This window comes from Chelonoidis abingdonii, chromosome 1, assembly GCF_003597395.2.
Source record: "Chelonoidis abingdonii isolate Lonesome George chromosome 1, CheloAbing_2.0, whole genome shotgun sequence".
NCBI classification, from domain to species: Eukaryota; Metazoa; Chordata; order Testudines; family Testudinidae; genus Chelonoidis; species Chelonoidis abingdonii.
Window position 1 is genome coordinate 30,014,547 of NC_133769.1, and position 21,255 is coordinate 30,035,801.

At 43.0% G+C, this 21,255-nt stretch overlaps 1 protein-coding gene and 1 pseudogene across 1 annotated transcript in view; one reads left to right on the forward strand and one right to left on the reverse strand.

The window, feature by feature from the left end:
- The window catches only part of COG5 (component of oligomeric golgi complex 5), a 380,013-nt gene that overhangs the window by 122,856 nt on the left and 235,902 nt on the right, over positions 1–21,255 (reverse strand). The window contains 1 exon segment of the mRNA XM_075064882.1: positions 695–860. Coding sequence (XP_074920983.1) covers positions 695–860 — 166 coding nt within the window.
- Positions 7,374–9,469, forward strand: LOC142047828 (uncharacterized; annotated as a pseudogene).

A 21,255-nucleotide genomic window follows, 5' to 3' on the forward strand; every position in this document is an offset into this window, starting at 1 on the left:
ATACTTTAAATGTCAGCATTATTAACTACTTCACTGCTTCTCATCTCAGCAGAAACACAAAGCCAATGTACTTCTCCACTGTTGTAAGATGCACTGGTAGGGTGATGTGGGACAACTGGTTGCTCTCAAGGATACTGGCACTCACCTGAATGCTTTTGCCTAAGGGTATTAGAATTACAAAAATAAGACTTTTTTTTTAACTGAAGGAAATACCATTAAGCAGCCTTCATATTCCTTGAGAATCCATATGCCATTATTACGGTTCCAACAGAAATTCTAACCCCAAACTGTGTTGTAGAGGCTTCAAATTAAAATCTGACATCTAAATGTGTTTTGCATTTGTGTTCTTCAATGCCCCATGGTACCACAGCTTAAAAAATAAGAGGAACTAAGTTTAATGATGCAGTGATCTCCCAGGCTGGAAACACTACTTTGAGATATTCCCATTTGACAGAAGTGTTCGAATACACTGGTCTGATTTGTTGCACTGCTTACAAGTAATATACCAGTCTCTCTGTGGTCCTCTCATGAATGCAAGTAAAGTAGAATCAGATTCCAAGAAACCTTAATGGTTTTCATGATGAATTCTGAAGAATTCTAAGCATTTTTCTCCCACATGACTGAGCACAATGCAATTCTGATAAATGACCAGAGACTGTTATGCTGTAAATTAAATAGCATGCCAATACTGTACCTCTAGTTACTGTCTGGGATGGCTGAGTTAAAACTTTGATATCCAAAGCATTGTTGATGTTCTCCTCTAGAGACGCACAGTATCCATCCACTACATTAGAAATGGTATCCTTCAAAGTTCCAAGGTTGTGGAAAACCTGAAGTGCTGTTCCCACTTGAGTAGGATTCTAGGGAGACAAGGTGAAAATGGTAATCTCTAACTGTATAATGTTTTTTTTAATCCATGATGACATGTTATTTCAATATTAAAGTTAACGTTCTAGAGTTTGCTGGCTTATTTCATTTCTCATCAGGTGATTGGCCTCCTTACAGGGGAACAGAAAAGAGGAGGAAAAGGGGAAAGGGTTGATTTACTTTGATGTTACTATCTCACTACTCAACGAGTTATACATAGGGCAGAATCAGAGGTAGAAGAGGGGAAAGGAAAGAAGATGAAAACAGTGATGATTATGGCAGGCTACCAGTTACAGATCCAATAGTTCTTGCATATGAAAATTACTGTACAATATTGAGTATCGCTGTATCTCTGCTATCTCCAGTTATGAGACAGTAATACTGTAGATTTCATGTACAGTACCTGTTACACTTCTGTCTTTTAACTGTCAAACTGTTGATTAAACATTATCAGGGTTTGAAAAATCTACTCCTCCACTCACCCAGGGCAAGTAGGGAGCTTTCATAGGTGTATTCAAAAAGCTAAGCTTTTATTTTTGAAAATGAAGTTTCTAGCTCTTATGATTTTGACAATAAGTTTCCAAATATGAACTGAGTGTGAACTAATGCCATGCTATCTTTCTAAGTCTGCAGATAGACAGCTCCAGTGCCTCTGCTGATGTTCAGAGCTTTCCCTAAATACAACAGTGTGAAAACCAACCATAGTATTTTCCGCGTCACTGCTGTGCTTCAAAATTCTTTGGTTAGGAATAAAACTGATAAAAACCCCTGCAGCCAAGGCAGGTACTGGAGCTATTCAGCTCAAGACAGAGAATGAAAAAGTGGAGTCTTTGGAAAGGGTAGAGTACTGGAGATAGTACTGGAGACAGCCTCCCCCCCACACACAAACATACAATGCTGCTTCTCCCTTCCTTCATTCATAGGAGATTGGTGGGTGGGGTTGCATATTTCAGATACCCATTAGTGGGAAGCGGATCCAAAAATAGTTCCCTTCCATTCTATATATTCCCAGTGCCCAGGGCTGGACTGAGGACATCCGAGGCTCAGAACATACACCGTGTGGTCCCATGCGACTTGGCCCTATCCCTGTCCCTTCTTGGAATGGCCGTGGTAAGGCCTTGTAAGAGAGTGATCTAGGAGACCATGACCACTCCTCTTTGGGCAGGCTGGATCTCCCCTTCCCAAGATCACTGTCATCTTCTGTCCCGGAGGAGAAGGGAGACTCAGCCATCACCCAACTGAACAAAGGATGATGGGGTGGTAGCAATAAGGAGCTCCCTGCAGAGACACATCCAGAGGAATGAGTTTCAAAATTCTGACTACAATGAAATGAATGATGCAGTTCATTCCTCTCAGAACTATTGTTTCAGGTGCCTGCTGACTCAGGCAGACATCACTAAAGAAGATAATCTTGAAAATGTGGCTGACTATTTCTTCACAACCAGGAGGGCTGGAACCATAATTGTGAAAAACAAACGCTGAGATTTTAATGTCAAATTACTCCTGGAGCTGAGGCCCCAGCAATGGGGGAGAGGGAAGGAAAGAGAGGAGGGGACAGAAGCATTGACCATGAACAGGAGATCCCCATATCTTCGTGAGTTTGTAGCTAGTAGGATTAGTCTTCTGACAATTAGATGTGTGGTAAAATTTCCAAGCCTTATACGTGTGTGGGTTTGAGGGGGTAGGTGACCAAGCAGGAGAAAATGAAAGATTTGGTGGAAAAATAAGAAAAATGAAGCATGGCAAATACAGACAGACAGATATTGGAGGCAGGGGGAGAACAAAGAGAAAATATAACGGAGGATAGAGAATACAATAAATGGAAAGAGAAAGAGAGAGAATGAGAATGAAACAGACACTGAAGGTTACTAAGGAAAAGTCACTAATCTATAATAGGATTAAATGGACTAAAGATAGAAAGGAAAAGAAGGGAGTGATAGTAAGTAAGACTCAATAGTATTTGGTGAATAGGTTATTTGATTAATTTCACTAGTGATTGTTAAATAATTTATTCAACAATTTTTGTAGTATTAAACTTGTTCTATAGCTGGTTTAAATACTTTCATTTAATATATTATTCAAGGAATACGATAATTATCTCTATTTGGGAAGGCTCTGGCAGGAAACTGCAAAGATTTGTAAAACTTTTTAGCTGCTGGGTATGGTATATATTAGTTATTGGGAGGCAGGGGACAGAACTACTGAAGTAGTCTGGTTTTTTAAATACATCAAAGACCACCTAGAGCAAAGAGCTTCTTTATATGGAATGAATGTATAAATAAGTGTTTAACCAGCCATTTGCACTATGTTACATTTAAAAACGGTATAAAATAAAAACTTGATTGACAATATTACAATTAAGTAAAAAGTCCAACAAACAGTACACAGCTGTCTTATTCCTTTAAACTGCAAGGGGTGTGGCCTTGGGGAGTCATGGCCACATAGGTATTTCACACAGGTGTTTTATCCTGGGTAGCAGAAGACAGGTAAAACATTCAAGCCCTGAAAATAATATACTAAAATCATTTTTTTCATTCATTTGCTTCACACAGCACTTTTTTCCCTCCTCAAAAAGTACTCCATATTTTATTTTCCCCACAAGGGTTCAGAACACACAGCTGGTGCATCATTAATCCTAAGAGAATTTTACTTTTTATGCATAGCTAGTTTCTAGGTTTAAGCATGAAAAGTACAAAAACTAGAGTCTCTCTTGGGACCAACTGTATTGTGGGGAGAGAGAGAGAGAGAGAGAAATGTTGGAGGGCAAGGAAAATAAACAACAATTACACTAGCAGATTGGCATATACATCTCAGAATTACAGTGTTTAGCATAGATACATTATTCAATGGAAGCTGGAAAACAGTCTTGCAGACTTCCCACTGCCAATAAGCTTTGCTTTGGGGAAAAACAGGAGGGCAAAATTCTTCCATTTGAGAAACCATTAGACATAGCTTCCAAGTGTTTGTGGATCTCTTTAAGCAAAAAAAAGCAGCCCTACTTTTGCCAATGTCTTTACTATCACAAAGGTATATTCGCAAAGTACAAACTTGGCTACAGAAGTGGTTTGCTGATCTACACTAAATACATGGCCATGCACAACCACATAGCTGGAGTTATAGGGTGGCTATGTTCTTTCAAATGCCTTGTTCTGACCTCCAAACACAGAATGGACTCTTTGTATTATCTGAACATACGTGAATAGACAGATAATTCTATTTGTCTACTATTAATCTATGTTTCTGCTGAGACATTTGTGTCCTAACAGATAACAATAACCTATTCTGCAAGATATTATCCTAAAAATATTTACAAATATGTTATAACTTTAAAATAAATCATGGCTGCTGTAGCCAAGAAGTTAGGTAACAAATGATAGTAGTGCAGGCTACGGCATTTTGTAGTACATCAGTAGCAAGGTAAAGCCTAATGTGCATGCCGCAGCAGTAAATCAGATGTTTACAAGTCTCATTTCATTGACCTGCATAAACACAAAGCTCTAACCCCTCTAACATCTACAGAGATGCAAAACTCCCACTTGAAATAATGTTAGACAGCAGAAATTAAAGCCCTGAGTTGACCTAAGAATGCACCTTTCTATCCAAACTACTCCTACCTTTTTGGTGCTTCAGCATATCAAATATGGTAGACATGCTGATCTAAAGTTAAGCTGAGTTATGAATACAGAAAAATCCCACAAGCCATCAGTTAAACCTGTGAGCGAACTCCACACCTTAAAGAATGGTTTTATGGTGACAGATTTTAAAAAGTGACTGGGGATTTTGGGTGCCCAACTTGAGACACCTTGAAGTAGCCTGATTTTCAGAGGATGGGTACTCAGAAGTTTTTGAAAACAAGTCTCCTGCAACGTGTCTCAAGTTGGGCACCCAAAAATCGAGGCATCCAAAATCAGTGGGTGACTATGTATAAACAGCAGCTACCTACCTACCAAGCAAATCTGCTCCCTATGTGTACCAGTCGCAGTTGTTCACTTTAGTAACTAAAATTAATTTTTACTGTTTTTTCACTCCTGTGGCACAGCAGAGTCAACAGTTAAGAGAGAAGCAGACACAGAATCGCCAGGAGAAAATAAATATGAAACCCCATGATGATGTGTTTATGGTCATTTTTCAGAGTAGAACCACATTTTGTCACTCCTTTCCCTGTGGAGATAAGCCTGTGCAGGTCTGATGGTGAAATTTTGTTTGCAGTATCAATTGCAAGGTCCCTAAACAAAAAGCTAGAGTTTACAACAGAAACTCTACTGTACCTGTTACCTCTCTCACACCTTAGTGTGGAATACAGTTTATTTCTTTTGCTAACTGCCAACACAGCAGCTGATTACATTATGACAGCCAAACTGTAATGTTTATTAAAAACTCACCTAAATAGTCACCTCTCTGGCTTACTAACTGAAGTATGATGGATTTTGCCATAGTTAAGAAACATAGTTTAAGTTTATACAGTCACCTTTGACCGGGGGGGGGTCATGAACTTTTTCACACAGTATGGAATACATCTTAACTGAGATTGTGTCATGGGCCTCCACCTATCCTCTAAGCCAAGATGGTGCTGGCCACCTTCACTATACATTCATGATCAAATAACATCCATCTGCCAGCTACAGCAATTGCTTACATAAGAAAGCTACATTAGGAAAGTAGTGAATTCTAAACTGTCTTCAGCAAATGGAAAGAGCAGAGCCAGCACCCTGTGACTAGGCAGCTCTCTGAGGAAGTGCTCCATGGATCACACTCTGGGAACTTCTCACCCAAGGGAAGGAAGAATTAGCTCGACTAATTTACACACATCATAAGGTTTTCTGCTTTGCTTAGTTAAGTTCCACAAGTGACTTTGATTGAAGTCTTTATTATTCTGAAGAAGACAGATGACCCTGTTCAGACAGGACTGTGGCAGGAATGCAGAGAAAGAGGGCTTTCATTGTAATCAGTTGTAAAACAGCTGACACGCTGTATATAAAATTTTATGCTTTCAAACTCTTACTAGCTAAGTGGCAAAATATTCACCCCTTCTCCAAAAGGAATAAAGATAATACAATACACATAAACAGAACTGGAAAACCTACATGGCTTATTAAGTAAGTTCAACCAAACAGAACTGGAAAACTTACATGGCTTATTAAGTAAGTTCAAGTAAAACAAGATCCATTATTAATAACAAATCATTATTCCACAATGCATCTATAACAAAATACTTGCCATTGTAGTGAACAAGAATAGCTACACATAATTCACACAAAGCAAAATTCCACAGCATTTAAGGCAACCAATATTAGAAAATAGTAACTGAGCCCTAGAATAGAAGACAAAAACTGGGAGAGCTAAATTAATTTAGAAAGCTAAGATGTTTTCTTGTGATTGAAGCTAAATACATTTTAGTTACAACCTTTCAGAATACGGTAAATGCTTTTGAAGGACAGTTTCCAGAATGACACCTTACAATACTTTGGACATATATTTTGAATCAAATGGCGTTATTTGATATTAAAACTTGTAATGATGAGAAGTATTTCAATTGCTTTTTTGCATCTGGTTCATAAAGGCAATTTTCCTTGCATGAAATACTATATGTAATTTCCATCACAACATGGCTTTACACAATCAGCTTAACAATTAATACAAGCCTCCTTTACACTTTTTACTGTGATTCTAAATATGAGAACCACTTGGAAAGGAATTTTTAATATATTTTTAGTAACAGTGGGGCAGGCCAGCCTTCATTTTGTAGCTGAGAATCTCCACTCAGCCCTCTAGTTACAATATTTAGTAATTTTCAACCTCCGTCTCAGCTTCTGCCACCATCCAGGGCACTACCTTCTCAGACAACACTGCCGCCTCAGAACAATTCTATTCTGACAGGAGTATTTTTGTGTCCTTTCCATCAAAGTCCAAGAATACTGCTCCTACAAGTCCACCAGTTTAATGACTGGGGGCGGGGGGGACCAGAGGTAGCTCCCAAAGCTATTCCAGTTGGCAATATGTTATTTTGGTTTCAAAACTAGTATATAACTATAATAGCATCCAAACTCATGCCTAATGTTACTGTCCTTAGTAAGGATTAACAGTAGGACATAATTCTAATGTTACCTTTGAAGGGGACAGGTTGGAACTAACTAAATTTTCTTTAGCCTGGTCTACGCTACGAGTTTAGGTCGAATTTAGCAGCACTAAATCGAATTAACCCTGCACCCGTCCATACAACGAAGCCATTTACTTCAACATAAAGGGCTCCTAAAATCAATTTCTGTACTCCTTCCCAACGAGGGGAGTAGTGCTGAAAACAACATCGCCGGTTCAAATTAGGGTTAATGTGGATGCAATTCAACTGTATTGGCCTCCGGGAGCTATCCCACAGTGCACCAGTGTGAGCGCTCTGGACAGCAATCTGAACTCGGATGCACTGGCCAGGTAAACAGGAAAAGCTCCGGGAACTTTTGAATTTCATTTCCTGTTTGCCCAGCCTGGAGAGCTGGTCAGCACAGTTGAGCATGCAGAGCTCATCAGCACAGGTAACCATGCAGTCAAGAATCGAAAAAGAGCTCCAGCATGGACCATATGGGAGGTACTGGATCTGATTGCTGTATAGGGAGACGATTCCATGCAAGCAGAACTATGTTCCAAAAAATGGAATGCCAAAACATTTGAAAAAGTCTCCAAGGGCATGAGGGACAGAGGACACAATAGGGACTCACTACAGTGCTGCATGAAAGTTAAGGACCTCAGACAAGCGTACCACAAAACCAAAGACGCAAACAGACGGTCAGGTGCAGAGCCGCAGACATGCCGCTTCTATGCTGAGCTGCATGCAATTCTAGGGGGCGCCGCCACCACTACCCCACCCCTGACCATGAATTCCGAGGAGGGGGTAATCTCAGCCATGCCTGAGGATTTTGCGGATAGGGAAGATGAGGAGGACAAGCTTACGGAGAGCACCCAGCACATCATTCTCCCCAACCACCAGGATCTTTTTCTCAGCCTTACTGAAGTAGTCTCTCAACCCTCCCAAGGCAGTATCCCGTACCATGAAGCCACAGAAGGGACCTCTGGTGAGTGTAACTTTGTAAATATAAAACATAGTTTAAAAGCAAACATTTTTTAATGATTAATTTGCCCTGAGCACTTGAGATGCATTCGTGGCCAGTACAGCTACTGGAAAAGTCTGTCAACGTGTCTGGGGATGGAGCAGAAATTCTCCAGGGACATCTCCATGAAGCTCTCCTGGAGGTACTCCACAAGCCTTTGCAGAAGGTTCCTGGGCAGGGCAGCCGTATTCCATCCTCCATGGTAGGACACTTTACCATGCCATGCAAGTAGCAAGTAATCTGGTATCACTGCATGACAAAGCACGGCAGCATATGGTCCCAGTGTTTGCTAGCATTCAAGCAACAGCCGTTCTTTATCTCACTGTGTTATCCTCAGGAGAATGATATCGTTCACGGTAACCTGGTTGAAATACAGGATTTAATTAAGGGGACAGAGGTGGCCGTTCTTACAGGGCTGTTTGCCTGTGGCTGAAAAGAAATCCTTCCCTGCAGTTAGCCAAACGGAGGAGGGGATTGGCGCTGGGCTGTTCACATTTGGCTAGCAGAGATCTTCCCTGATACGAGCCACGCAGTGGGGGAGGGGTAAAGCGATCATCCCAGAGACTTGGAATGGCGGGGGGGTAGTTTAGTTTCTGCTGCTGCACGTTAACACAAAAACCGCAGCACTCAACGGGTTTTGCTTGGTATGGGAAAAGGAGGGCTCTGCTTTATGACAGGTTTGCATAGGAAGCCGAAAGACAATGACTTACCATGCCAATGCAACCGAATTCTGTGCCCGACATGGCATCTGTGATCTCTAACACAAAGCCCAGGCACTCATATTAAGATGGCAAAATCGACGACCTTAAACGGAAATTCAATGTGCTATGCATGTGAATAGTGTTGTTCACCGTGAAAGAGTATACTCATTGTTCTGTAAAATGTATCTTTTTAAATACTTCTCTCTCTTTTTTCCCCTCCCACAGCTGCAAATTTTTCAAGCCTCCCTCCTCCGTCCCGAAGGCTCTCTCAGATAAGGCGGCGAAAAAACGCACACACGATGAAATGTTCTCTGAGATCATGCAATTGACCTGCAGTGAAAGAGTTCATTTGAATGAGTGGAAGGACACAGTATCACAGTACAGGAAAGCGGCCAGGACAGGAGGGACCCTCGAGATGAGAGGTGGCAGCAGGAAGATCAGAGGAGGCAGGATGCAATGCTGCAGCTACTGCGGGATCAAACGGACATGCTCCAGCATCTGGTGGAGCTTCAGGAACAGCAGAAGAATCAGAGTGTCACTGCAGCCCCTGTATAACCGTCCTCCCCCCTCCCCATGTTCCATAGCCTCCTCACCCAGATGCCCAAGAACATGGGGTGGGAAGATGCTCTGTGCACCCTGCCACTCCACCCCAGTGGACAGCCCAGCAAAAGGCTGTCATTCAACACGTTTTGAAGTGGTCTTTTCCTTCCTTCCCTCCCCCCACACTCCACTCAGGCTACCTTGTCAGTTGTCTCCCTATTTTTATAATCAATTAATAAAAAATACATGGTTTTTAAACAATAGTGACTTTATTTCCTTAGAAAGCAAGCTGTGATCAAAGGGGGGAGGGTGGGTGACTTCCAGAGAATGAGTTAATCAAGGGGGCAGGTTTTCATCACGGAGAAACAAACAGAACTCTCACACCGCAGCCCGGCCAATCATGAAACTGGTTTTCAAAGCTTCTCTGATGTCCAGCGCTTCCTGGTGTGCTCTTCTAATTGCCCTAGTGTCTGGCTGCACACAATCAGCGGCCAGGCGATTTGCCTCAATCTCCCACCCCACCAAAAAGTCTCCCCCTTACTCTCATAGAGATTGTGGAGCATACAGCAAGCAGCAATAACAATGGGAATGTTGGTTTGGCTGAGGTCTGAGTGAGTCAGTAAAGTGCGCCAGCATCACTTTAAACGTCCAAATGCACATTCTACCACCATTCTGAACTTGCTCAGCCTGTAGTTGAACAGCTCCTGACTACTGTCCAGGCAGCCTGTGTATGGTTTCATAAGCCCATGGCATTAAGGGGTAGGCTGGGTCTCCAAGGATAACTATAGGCATTTCAACATCCCCAACGGTTATTCTCTGGTCTGGGAAGTAAATCCCTTACTGCAGCCGTTTAAACAAATTAGCGTTCCTGAAGACGCGAGCGTCATGAACCCTTCCCGGCCATCCCACGTTGATGTTGGTAAAACGTCTCTTGTGATCCATAGGTGCTTGCAGAACCATTGAAAAAGTACCCCTTGTGGTTTATGTACCGGCTGCCCTGGTGCTCCGGTGCCAAGATAGGGATATGGGTTCCATCTATCGCCCCACCACAGTTAGGTAATCCCATTGCAGCAAAGCCATCCAATATGACCTGCAAATGTCCCAGAGTCACTACCTTCGGTAGCAGCAGCTCAGTGATTGCTTTCGCTACTTGCATCACAGCAGCCCCCACAGTAGATTTGCCTACTCCAAATTGATTCCCAACTGACTGGTAGCTGTCGGGCGTTGCAAGCTTCCACAGGGCTATCGCCACTCGCTTCTCATCTGTGAGGGCTGTTCTCATCTTGGTATTCTGGCACTTCAGGGCAGGGGAAAGCAAGTCACAAAGTTCCATGAAAGTGGCCCTATGCATATGAAAGTTTCGCAGACACTGGGAATCGTCCCACACCTTGCAACACTGTGCAGTCCCACCAGCCTGTGCTTGTTTCCCGGGCCCAGAATTGGCGTTCCACAGCATGAACCTGCCCCATTAACACCATGATCTCCAAAGTGCCGGGGCCTGTGGTTTGAGAGAGTTCTGTGTCCATGTCCTCATCACTCTCGTTGCCGTGCTGCCGCCTCCTCCTCGCCTGGTTTTGCAAGTTCTGGTTCAGCATAAACTGCATGATAATGTTCGAGGTGTTTACAACGTTCATGACTGCTGCGTTGAGCTGAGCGGGCTCCATGCTTGCCGTGGTATGGCGTCTGCACAGCCAACCCAGGAAAAAAGGGGCAAAATGCTTGTCTGCCGTTGCTTTCACAGAGGGAGGGAGGGAGAGGGGGGACTGACGAGATGTACCCAGAACCACCTGCGACAATGTTTTTTGCCCCATCAGGCATCGGGATCTCAACCCAGAATTCCAGTGGGTGGGGGAGACTGCAGGAACTATGGGATAGCTATGGGATAGCTACCCCCAGTGCAACGCTCTGGAAGTCGACGCTAACCTTGGTACTATGGACGCACACTGCCAAATTAACATGCTTAGTATGACCGCATGCACTTGACTTTATACGATCTGTTTCCAAAAATTGAATTCTGTAAAATCGGAGTAATCCCATAGAGTAGACATACCCTTTAAAGGAGATCCTTTTTTTCTTTTTTGCTAAAGCCACAGCTATAACAAAAGACAAAGAATACTAACAAAAAATGTGTGTGGGGGGAGAATTCCAAACGTGCTTGCAGCACTTGTCAGAGGTGAAAAGCAAAATCAACTCTATTCCCAGTAGGGACAATGCCTTGTGGATCTAAATTACCTATTCAATAATTCAGATACTATGGAGATAAGTGTTACAGAGAACTGTAAGAGCCTTCACTACCCAGCATTTACTCCTCATTTTCATAGTCCTCACTATGGCAAGTGGCTTTTGCAGTTAAAAATGACAGCAGTAGTCTCCTTTTGGAGCCCACTAATCCACTTCCTTTAATCAACCTGCAGGGGAGCATGAATACTTCAGTTAGCCAATCAGGGACTGGATTTCCTAGCCCTTGTCAGTGTGAAGAGCAAGCGACCAAAAATTGTGAGAGAAATATAGTTATAAAGTAACTCAAACAACTTCCAGAGTGGTGAAACATTCAAAATTGACCTTTTGGTCTGTAGATTAGAAGTAGCATTGTTAACTATTAAGATACATAGCAGAGGAGCATTATCCTGACAGATGGCAAAAAGTCCTCTCTTTAATGTGTGTCATATTCAGACATCAAATATTTCTTTTGAATGACTGGCAAGATTTGTGGTTTTCTATGAACTTTCACTTCCTTCAGTAGTTTTTATCTATATTTTTTTCCATTCATGCTGGGATAGCTGAAATGACATAGCCATTAAAAATAATGTGACAACATTAAAGAAAAAAGTCAGCACAAAAACCAAAAAACAAAACAAAACAAAAATCACAGAGGCAAGGCCCCTGCTGGAGCTGGAATACAGGAGTTCAGGCAAGTGGGTTTGTAACTTTCATCCTGTATACGGCATGGTTCTTAAAATTGCTTTTTATTCATTTTAAACTAATTTATAAAATCATGATATATAGCAGGGGGAGATACAATTTACCTCTGCTCTTTCAAACCAGCTCTATGGATTTCTTAAACAGTTGATGCATTTTGGACTATCACAGCAAAGCTAGGACTAGTAATTTGTAACTTTAGGGAATAGTTTAAATAATGGTAGCAAGGCATGTGATCAGAGGAGGATTAAGGTTTCCTGGGGCACTGGCACAGAGCAAGTTGTGGGCCCCTCCCTACCCCTTCTGCCTGCGGCCCCACCCCTTTGTGCCCCGTCCCTGGGATCCGCCCCCATTCCACCCAAGGTGTTCTTCATTCCACCCCACCCCCCACTGCAGCCCCGCAACCCCTTTTGCTCCTTTCTCCACCCCACACTGCAGTCCCAAGACCGGAGAAGCTCTGTCCCCACGCCACTGCCCCAAGGCTGCAGCAGGGAAAGCGCTCCTCCAGTCCCAGAGCCACTGTGGGGATTTGAGGGCTGGGGCTTCCCCTGCCACCTCCCGCACTTCTGGGGGGAAACAGGGTCAGGGCAAGAGAGTGATCTGAGCGCAGGGGCTTGCCCTGCCACCCCGTGGCTTCTGCTGGGGACAGGTAGGGGGCACTGGAGGGGGCTCGCCCTGCTATGCCATGGCTTCTGCCAGGGACAGGGTTGGGGGGGCTTCCCCCATTCCTCTGCTTCTGACAGTGACGGGGGCTGCTGGCGCAGGCTTCTCCTGTCCTGTGATTTCTGCCGGGAACGGGGCCGCTGGGGATGGAGGGCTTCCCCTCTCCCACAGCTGCTGCCAGCAACGGGGGCCGCTGTGTGTGTGTGGAGGGGCTCCTTATCTCATGGCTGCTGCCGGGGACAAGGTCGGGGGCTGTTGGAGGGGCTTCCCCCACCCAGTGCTGCTACTGTGGAGCGGGGTTGGGGTGTGTGGGTTTCCCCCCGTCCCTCCCACCCACTTGGTGACTGGGGCTCTGGGCTTCCGCCGGCGGTGGTATATTTTTTCCAGGGGCACACCAGATGGCTGGGGACCCCCTGGGCCCAGGCCCCATGGGACCAGTGGCTCATCCACCACTGCATATGATTAGTCTTTAATTATTTAAATGCTGGACATCTGTCTAAGCATGATTAGTAAGGATATGCAGCATACATCGGTGAAATATTTCAACACACAAATCCTAAAGCAATAGGCACCTTATATCTAAAGCCGTGCGAATAACTGTTATTTTGGTTCATTAACTGATCCCCCCCCCCAAAAAAAAGTTATAAAATTGAAGTGAATTTCTAAATGAAGTAATTTTGAATAAAAAATATGTAAAATTTAATTTCAAAAACATCAAAATGAAGTGTTTTCATTTTTTCAGAAGTTTGGTGGGTTTTTCAACCTAAACAATTCAACAAATTCAATACAAATTCACAACATGTTTTCATCAACCTGAACCTGCATTTTTCAGCAAAAAAAGTTTCATCTTAAAAATTTTGCCCAACTCCGCTTGCAACTGTCTTGTGACAGAGAATTAAGTAAATGATATTTAAAGGTGACCTTCAAATAAAGAGAAATTTGATAAAAGTGGAGCTATTGGAAAGTGAGGTTTCTTTCTGTTACCAGCATTAAAAATCTGTGGGAAGGACAGTCTCAGCAGGATGAAAGAGGTACTAGCAACATGCATGCATGCACTTTTCTCAAACTACAGCAGCCTTTCTCAAATGCAGCCACCATGGCTGAAAGTGGCTACCAAGGGCTCTTCATGCAGCCATAGCCTCCTGGGCAGTGACAGGAGGGCAAAGCAGTGGACTCTCCCCCAGAGTTAGCAGCAGGGATTGGGACCTGCCCGCCTCTGGAGCCACAAATGCCAGAGGAGTAGGCTTTAGCCCTGGGGTGGGAGGGAGCAGATCCAGCCATGCAGCTGTGGGCTCTGTCCCTCGGTCATGGGGCTTTGGGCTCCAGCCCCAACCATGAGGTGACAGGTGCCAGTCCTGGGCTCCACCCCGCATTGGTCCTGGCCATCATCGCATGGCTGCAGGACTCTGGTCCTTCAGCTCACCCCCTACCATCACCCCTGGCCTCTGCTGCCTTCCTACCCACCTCCTTATCCAGGGCTTAATTTGTCCTCCAGCATGCCAGGGCTGAGTAAGTCTGTTGTGAAAAGTTATATTTTATGTTAACATCACTTTTCACTGTCTCCCAGCTAGCTAGTTAGCAAGTTTGCTGCTGTGAAAAGTGATAAACATTCAAATTTCACTTTTAACAGAAACAGACTTACTAGCTACCAAAAAATTCGTTGAGAGAACCCCTCGACTACAGTATGAGACATCTACAGACCAGCTTTAGGAGCAGAGTTTGAACGTAGAAGAGAGTAAAAAATAGCAAGTAAACGATTACAGTAAATTGGCCTCTGATCAAGACATGTTTATGTAGATAACAGACCTTACAAACACTAGTCAGTTTCCATTAGGGTGTGCTGACAAAAATGCATCATTTTTTAGTTGAAAGGAAAGAAACTTACTTCTAAGGTTTATAATCAGATCAGTTTTGCAAGAAAGGTTACTGTAAAAATGATGATGATAGAACCATTCCCTCTGGAAATAAAGCAAGTGCTTTTGCTACATAAAAAGGCTTCATTTTCTGAAAACACAAGTATCATGCACACTTCCCAGTCCACTTCACAGTAATGAATCAAGTGAGTTACAAACTTTATATATATATATTGTGACAGATCCAAACCAGTGGGGTACAAGAGTCTGGTAGAGGGCAAATATACTGGTCACTGGATGAATAGTTTTCTGTTCCCTAAGTGACCAGAGCAGGGGCTGCACTAGAGTAATCAGGAACCTGCTAGAACCAATTAAGGCAGACAGGCTGATAAGAATACCTGCAGCCAATCAAGGCAGGCTAATCAGGGCACCTGGGTTTAAAAAGGAGCTCACTCCAGTCAGGCGAGGAGGAGTCAGAGGAGAAGAAGTGCATGTGAGGAGCTGGGAGCAAGAGGCGCAAGGAGCTGAGAGTGAGAGTGAAAGGGTGTGCTGCTGGAGGACTAAGGAGTACAAGCATTATCAGACACCAGGAGGAAGGTCTTGTGGTGAGGATAAAGAAGGTTTGGAGGAGGCCATGGAAGTAGCCCAGGGAGTTGTAACTGTCATGCAGCTGTTACAGGAGGCACTATACACAGCTGCAATCCACAGGGCCCTGGGCTGGAAACCGGAGTAGAGGGTGGGCCCGGGTTCCCCCCAAACCTTCCAACTCCTGATCAGACACAGGAGAAGTTACCCAGACTGTGGGGAAGATCTCTGAGGTGAGCAAATCTGCCAAATAAGCGCAGGACCCACCAAGGTAGAGGAGGAACTTTGTCACAATATACACACACAAGCACAAATATATACAAATTAGACAACTATCAATGAATATGATCAGGCTAGTTAAAAATCCTAATCAGGGACTAAAGACAAATAAAAAGACAGATAGTAAGGAACATAAATACTAACCTCTTTAGGATAGAAGTTAGGATGTTCTAGATGCAGACTGCATTACTCAATAAAAGATTGTTATAACTGATGATGCAAAAGGGTTAAAGACTACACAAAGAAGGAGCATTTTTTCTAAATTAAATTCTAATACACAGAGGTAACAGATGAAGAATTCCAGTGTTTAGAAAACCAAACCTGTTGTTAAAAAGTTAAAAGCTCTTTAGAGTGTTTGGGCACAAGATGTAAAGACAAAGTTAATGCAAGCATACAGAAAGAATCATACAATCGTAGGACTGGAAGAGATATCGAGAGGTGCCAGCCCCGGTGCCATATAGTCTAATCTTCTGCACTCATTGCAGGACTAAATATTATCTAGATCATCCTTGACAGGTGTTTGCTCTTAAAAGTCTCCAATGACGGAGATTCCACAACCTCCATAGGCAATTTATTCCAGTGTTTTAACTTCCCTGACAGGAAGTTTTTCCTAATGTCCAACCTAAACCGCCCTTGCTACAATTTAAGCTCATTGCTTCTTACCCTGTCCTCAGAGATGAAGGAGAATAATTTTTCTCCCTCCTCCTCCTTGGAGCAACCTTTTATGTACTTGAAATCTATCATCACATTCCCTCTCAGTCTTCTCTTCTCTTCTCCAGACTAAACAAACCAATTTTTTTCAATTTTCCCTCATCGTTCATGTTTTCTAGATTTTTAATCTTTTTTATTGCTGTTCTTTGGACTTTCTCCAATTTGTCCATATCTCTCCAGAAATGTAGCACCCAGAAATGGACACAATACTCCAGTTGAGGCCATATCACCGTGGAGTAGAGTGGAAGAATTACTTCTTGCGTCTTGCTTACAAACACTCCTACTATTATATCCCTGAATGATGTTTGCTTCTTTTGCAAAAGTGTTACACTCTTGACTCATGTTTAGCTTGTGATGCACTATGACCCCCAGACCCTTTCACACAGTACTCCTTCCTAGGTAGTCATTTTCCATTTTGCATGTGTGCAACTGACTGTTCCTTACTAAGTGGAGTACTTTGCATTTGTTCTTATTGAATTTCATCCTCCAAAGCACTTTCAACCTCTCCCAACTTGTTATCGTCCGCAAACTTTAGAAGTGTATCTCTATGCCATTATCTAAATCACTGATGAAGATATTGCACAGAACCAGACCCAGAACTTATCCCTGCAGGACCCCACTCGATATGCCCTTCCAGCTTGATTGTGAATCACTGACGACTACTCTCTGGGAATGGTTTTCCTACCAGTTATGCACACACCTTATAGTAGTGCCATCTAGGTTGTATTTGCCTAGATTTTTTTTTATGAGGAAGTTATCCAAGAGAGTATCAAAAGCCTTCCTAAAGTCAAGATATACCACATCTATTGCTTCCCCCCATCCACAAGGCTTGTTCCCCCGCCAAAGAAAGCTATTAGGCTGGTTTGACACGATTGGTTCTTGACAAATCCATGCTGACTGTAACTTATCACCTTATTATCTTCTAGGTGTTTGAAAATTGATTGTTTAACTATTTGCTCCATATCTTTCCAGGTACTGAAGTTAAACTGAATAGTCTGTAATTCCCCAGGTTGTTTTTATCCCCCTACTTTTAGATTGGCACTATATTTGCCCTTTTTCAGTCCTCTGGAATCTCTCCCGTCTTCCATGACTTTTCAGATAATTGCAAATGGCTCAGACATCTCCTCAGTCAGCTCTTTGAGTATTCTAGGATGCATTTCATCAGGCCCTGGTGACTTGAAGACATCTAACTTGTCCAAATAATTTTTAACTTGTTCTTTCCCTATTTTGGCTTCTGGATCTTACCTCATTTTTACTAGCATTCACTATGTGAGATGTCCAATCGCTACAAAGCTTTTTGGTAAAAACAAACAAAAATGTTATTTAGCACTTCTGCCATTTCCACATTTTTTGTTATTGTTTTCCCCCCCTAACTGAGGGCTTGGCTACACTTGCAAGTTGCAGCGCTGGTGAGGGGGTTACAGCACTGCAACTTACCAGGTGTCCACACTTACAGAGCTCAGCCAGCGCTACAACTCCCTTCCTGCAGCGCTGGCTGTACACCTGGTCTGCTAAGGGTATACGAATCCAGCGCTGCTGATGCAGCGCTGCTCATCAGGTGTGGACACTCACCACACTGTTATTGGCCTCCAGGTATTAGGAGGATCCCACAATTCCTGTATACAACAAACCGGAAGGTACTCCCCGGAGCTACTTATCTAAAAAACAAAACACAGCTGCTCTTTGGCTCAGCGAGCGAGCGAGCCAAGGCTTTGAAATGTTCACAGCTGTTTGCTTGAGGAACAAACAGCACGGCTGGGGGGGGGGAGGGAGGGAGTCCGTCGGGAAGCTGCTTATCTGGTCTGAAACCTTTTTACATTTAAGAGTGATTAGAGAGGGGTGGGTGAAATGGCAGATTTTGCAAGGCAGGGAGCTGTCACACAGTGTCTGCTCAAAATCCACTCTCTCTGTCTCCCCGACGCTCCCTGTCACACTCCACCCACCCCCCTCTTTGGAACTTGCAAGGCAGGGAGCTGTCAAGTGTCTGCTCCAAAATCCACTCTTCTGTCTCCCGCAAGCTCCCGGTCACACACTCCACCCACCCCCCTCTTTTGAAAAGCACGTTGCAGCCACTTGAACGCTGGGATAGCTGCCACAATGCACCACCCAACAGCGCTACAAATGCTGCAAACATGTGGCCACACTGCAGCGCTGGTCGCTGTCAGCGTGGACACACTGAAGCGCTGGCCCTACACAGCTGTACGACCACAGCTGTAAATACCAGCGCTGCAAAAATGTAAGTGTAGCCATGCCCTGAGTAACTGGCCTACCCTGTCCTTGGTCTTCCTCTTGCTTCTAATGTATTTGTAGAAATGAGGTTAGAAATTAAAGACGCTTTTAGCAAATCCCTCTAGACTTGAAATTGGTCAGCCCAGTATCATTACACTAGTAAATTACAGAGCACTACCACTATGAATAGTGATTCTAGACAAAATCATAAAAGTTATTTAAAGAGTTCAAACAGGTGCATAGTTAAACAAAGTCAGCCACCTCAATTAGTGACAGTCAAAATGATTTCAGAGAACAAAATTCATTATTTATTAAATTGCTGAAATTTTAGGGTACTGGGTCAGAGTACATTGTCAGCTTATTATTTATTTGCAGATAGAACAGAAGTTGAAGATGAAATTGCATTTCAATAAAGTTCAGCTACATCCCAAAGCGAATATTACGCTCTTTTCAGAAAGATTTCACATCTTTATGAAAAAACCTGAAGTGTCAGAATGTCTGGAAATGAACAGCTAATGGGGCCCACCTTATTTGCCACTAAAGTATAATCCTTCATCACTCACTAACACTCTACCCACTCAACCTTAATTTTGACCCCTAAAATTTGAAAAAATATATGACAAAAGGTCAAATTGACAGTTTACAAGGAGACAATAAAAATCCCATTTCCTATTCAAGGGATCTTTTTCCAATTATCAATTTTTTATTTTGATCCTTGCATATGTTTTTCCAAATGTTGAGGGGCACAGTTAAGTTGTCAAACTCTTGTACAGAGTGTTTGAGGTGTTAGCTAGAGTGCGTGGAAGCACACTTTCAATCTCAATGTGTTTTTAACCAGTTGTTTTGTTCCTGAATTTCCCAAGTTTTTGAATGATACTAGAAGTTTAAACACAGTTGGTATATAAGATCTACAGTAGGGGAATCCTTTAAGTTTTAGTGGGATGCATTTGAAATTTGCATCATTTTTGGTATAGGTAATTTCTTTTTTATTTCTAACTTTAAAAACATCAAGAAAACAGCAATAAGCCCCATCACCATCTCAACTTCTGGTCAGTATTTCCAATCCTCTGCCCCTTAGCATAACAGGAGTACTGCAATAGAAGCTCTCTCCAAAGATTATAGCTGAGAAAATTATATAGTAACAACAAATCACTAGAAAGCAAAGAGAGAAGACTTTTCAGCACAACTAAAATGTTTGCCAGAACACTTACTCCCTGTAACAGTGTCATCAGCATAACAGATGGTGAAGAGCTAATGGAACAGAAAGGCAACAGGAACTGTTGTAAAGAATTATTACATGAAACATCAAGCAATATTCCAGAGTTTACCAAGTCTAAGGCTATAAACATGACAACCATTTAAAAAAAAAAGAATCTTCTACCTTTAAAGACAGAGGCCAGCTAGTGCTCAAGAATTACAAAAGTATTTTAACAATTGAACTCAGAGAGTATGAATGCACAGGAGAGACCAGTTTGATAAATATTAACATGAAATAGGGAAATGATGAAATCTGACACAAATCAAACTTACTCAAGTGCTGCTGTCACCTCCCACACAACTTTACCAATTTCTAAAGCCGGTATGAAAAAAATTCCAATTTAGCTTTTCATTTTGAGATTACGTTTCTCTTTTAAAGACGTAGCTCTCATTTTCTGATGGAAGATGGAAGCAAGGCAGCAGTCTTAAGGTGACACCATTGCCTTTCTGTTGTCCTGTCCCTGCAGTTGTAGATTGATGTCCCATTACTGAAACACAGAGGTGGGAGAACAGAGGACAGGGCTGAGAACGTGGTGGCTGTCTGGCGCTGATGCCTGCTTGCTTTCTGCCCATGTGTCATCATTTAGGTGCTCACTGTAATCCCATAGTCAATTAGTGAGGGCTGGGCCATTTGAAGGTGAGAGAAGTTTTAAAATTAATGGCTAAAGAGGAATTAAAAACAAAAGTTTGGGGCTTAGCTACTTAACACTTTAAAGGGGCACTGTCAACTTGAGTTTTTTCTAACTCATAACAATTTCCAGTTTCTGACAGGACACCCTTTAAATAGTATGTCCTGAATATTATTTTTACGTTTCTATTAAAATGATGAGGGTTTTTCCTTTCCCTTGTAGATGTTTATAAATATCTTTTCAGCAAGAGAGAAAGTGACTAACTGGCTGCACCGGTTACTGTATGCAAAGGAACTGATTTCTGGAAGGGGAGGTTACTTACCTGTAACTGAAAGTTCTTCAAGATGTGTAGTCCCTATCTGTATTCCACAGAGGGTTATGCACGTGCACCATGCTCCCAGAGCCGCAGCTTTTCAAAGTAGTAGTGTCCGTCAGCTTGCGCATGTGCCCTTGTGTTGCCTGGTGGTTTCGCCTGAGGCAATAAAGGGTGGGATGGACCAACCACATCGTCAGTTCCTTCTCCACCGCACATGTACCAGATCCGCAGCAGAGGAGAAGGAGAGTGGGATTGGAATACAGATAGGGAGCACACATCTCAAAGAACCTCCAGTTACAGGTAAGTAATCTCCCCTTCTTCTTCGAGTGACGGTCCCTATTGTATTCCACCGAGGGTGATTAACAAGTAGTACCCAAGGAGTGCGTGAGGAAAATGACGGAACTATGGAATGGAGAACTGCTGTGCCAAACAAGGCATCTGTTGCAGAATCATGCACTGGAGCATAACGAGAAGAAAAGGTGTGTATTGAACTCCATGTGACTGCCTTACATATGTCAACAAGGGGCACGTCGTGGAGCACGGCAGTACTTGATCCCTGCACTATCATGGAATGGGCCCATATCCCATCTGATGAGGACTGTCCTG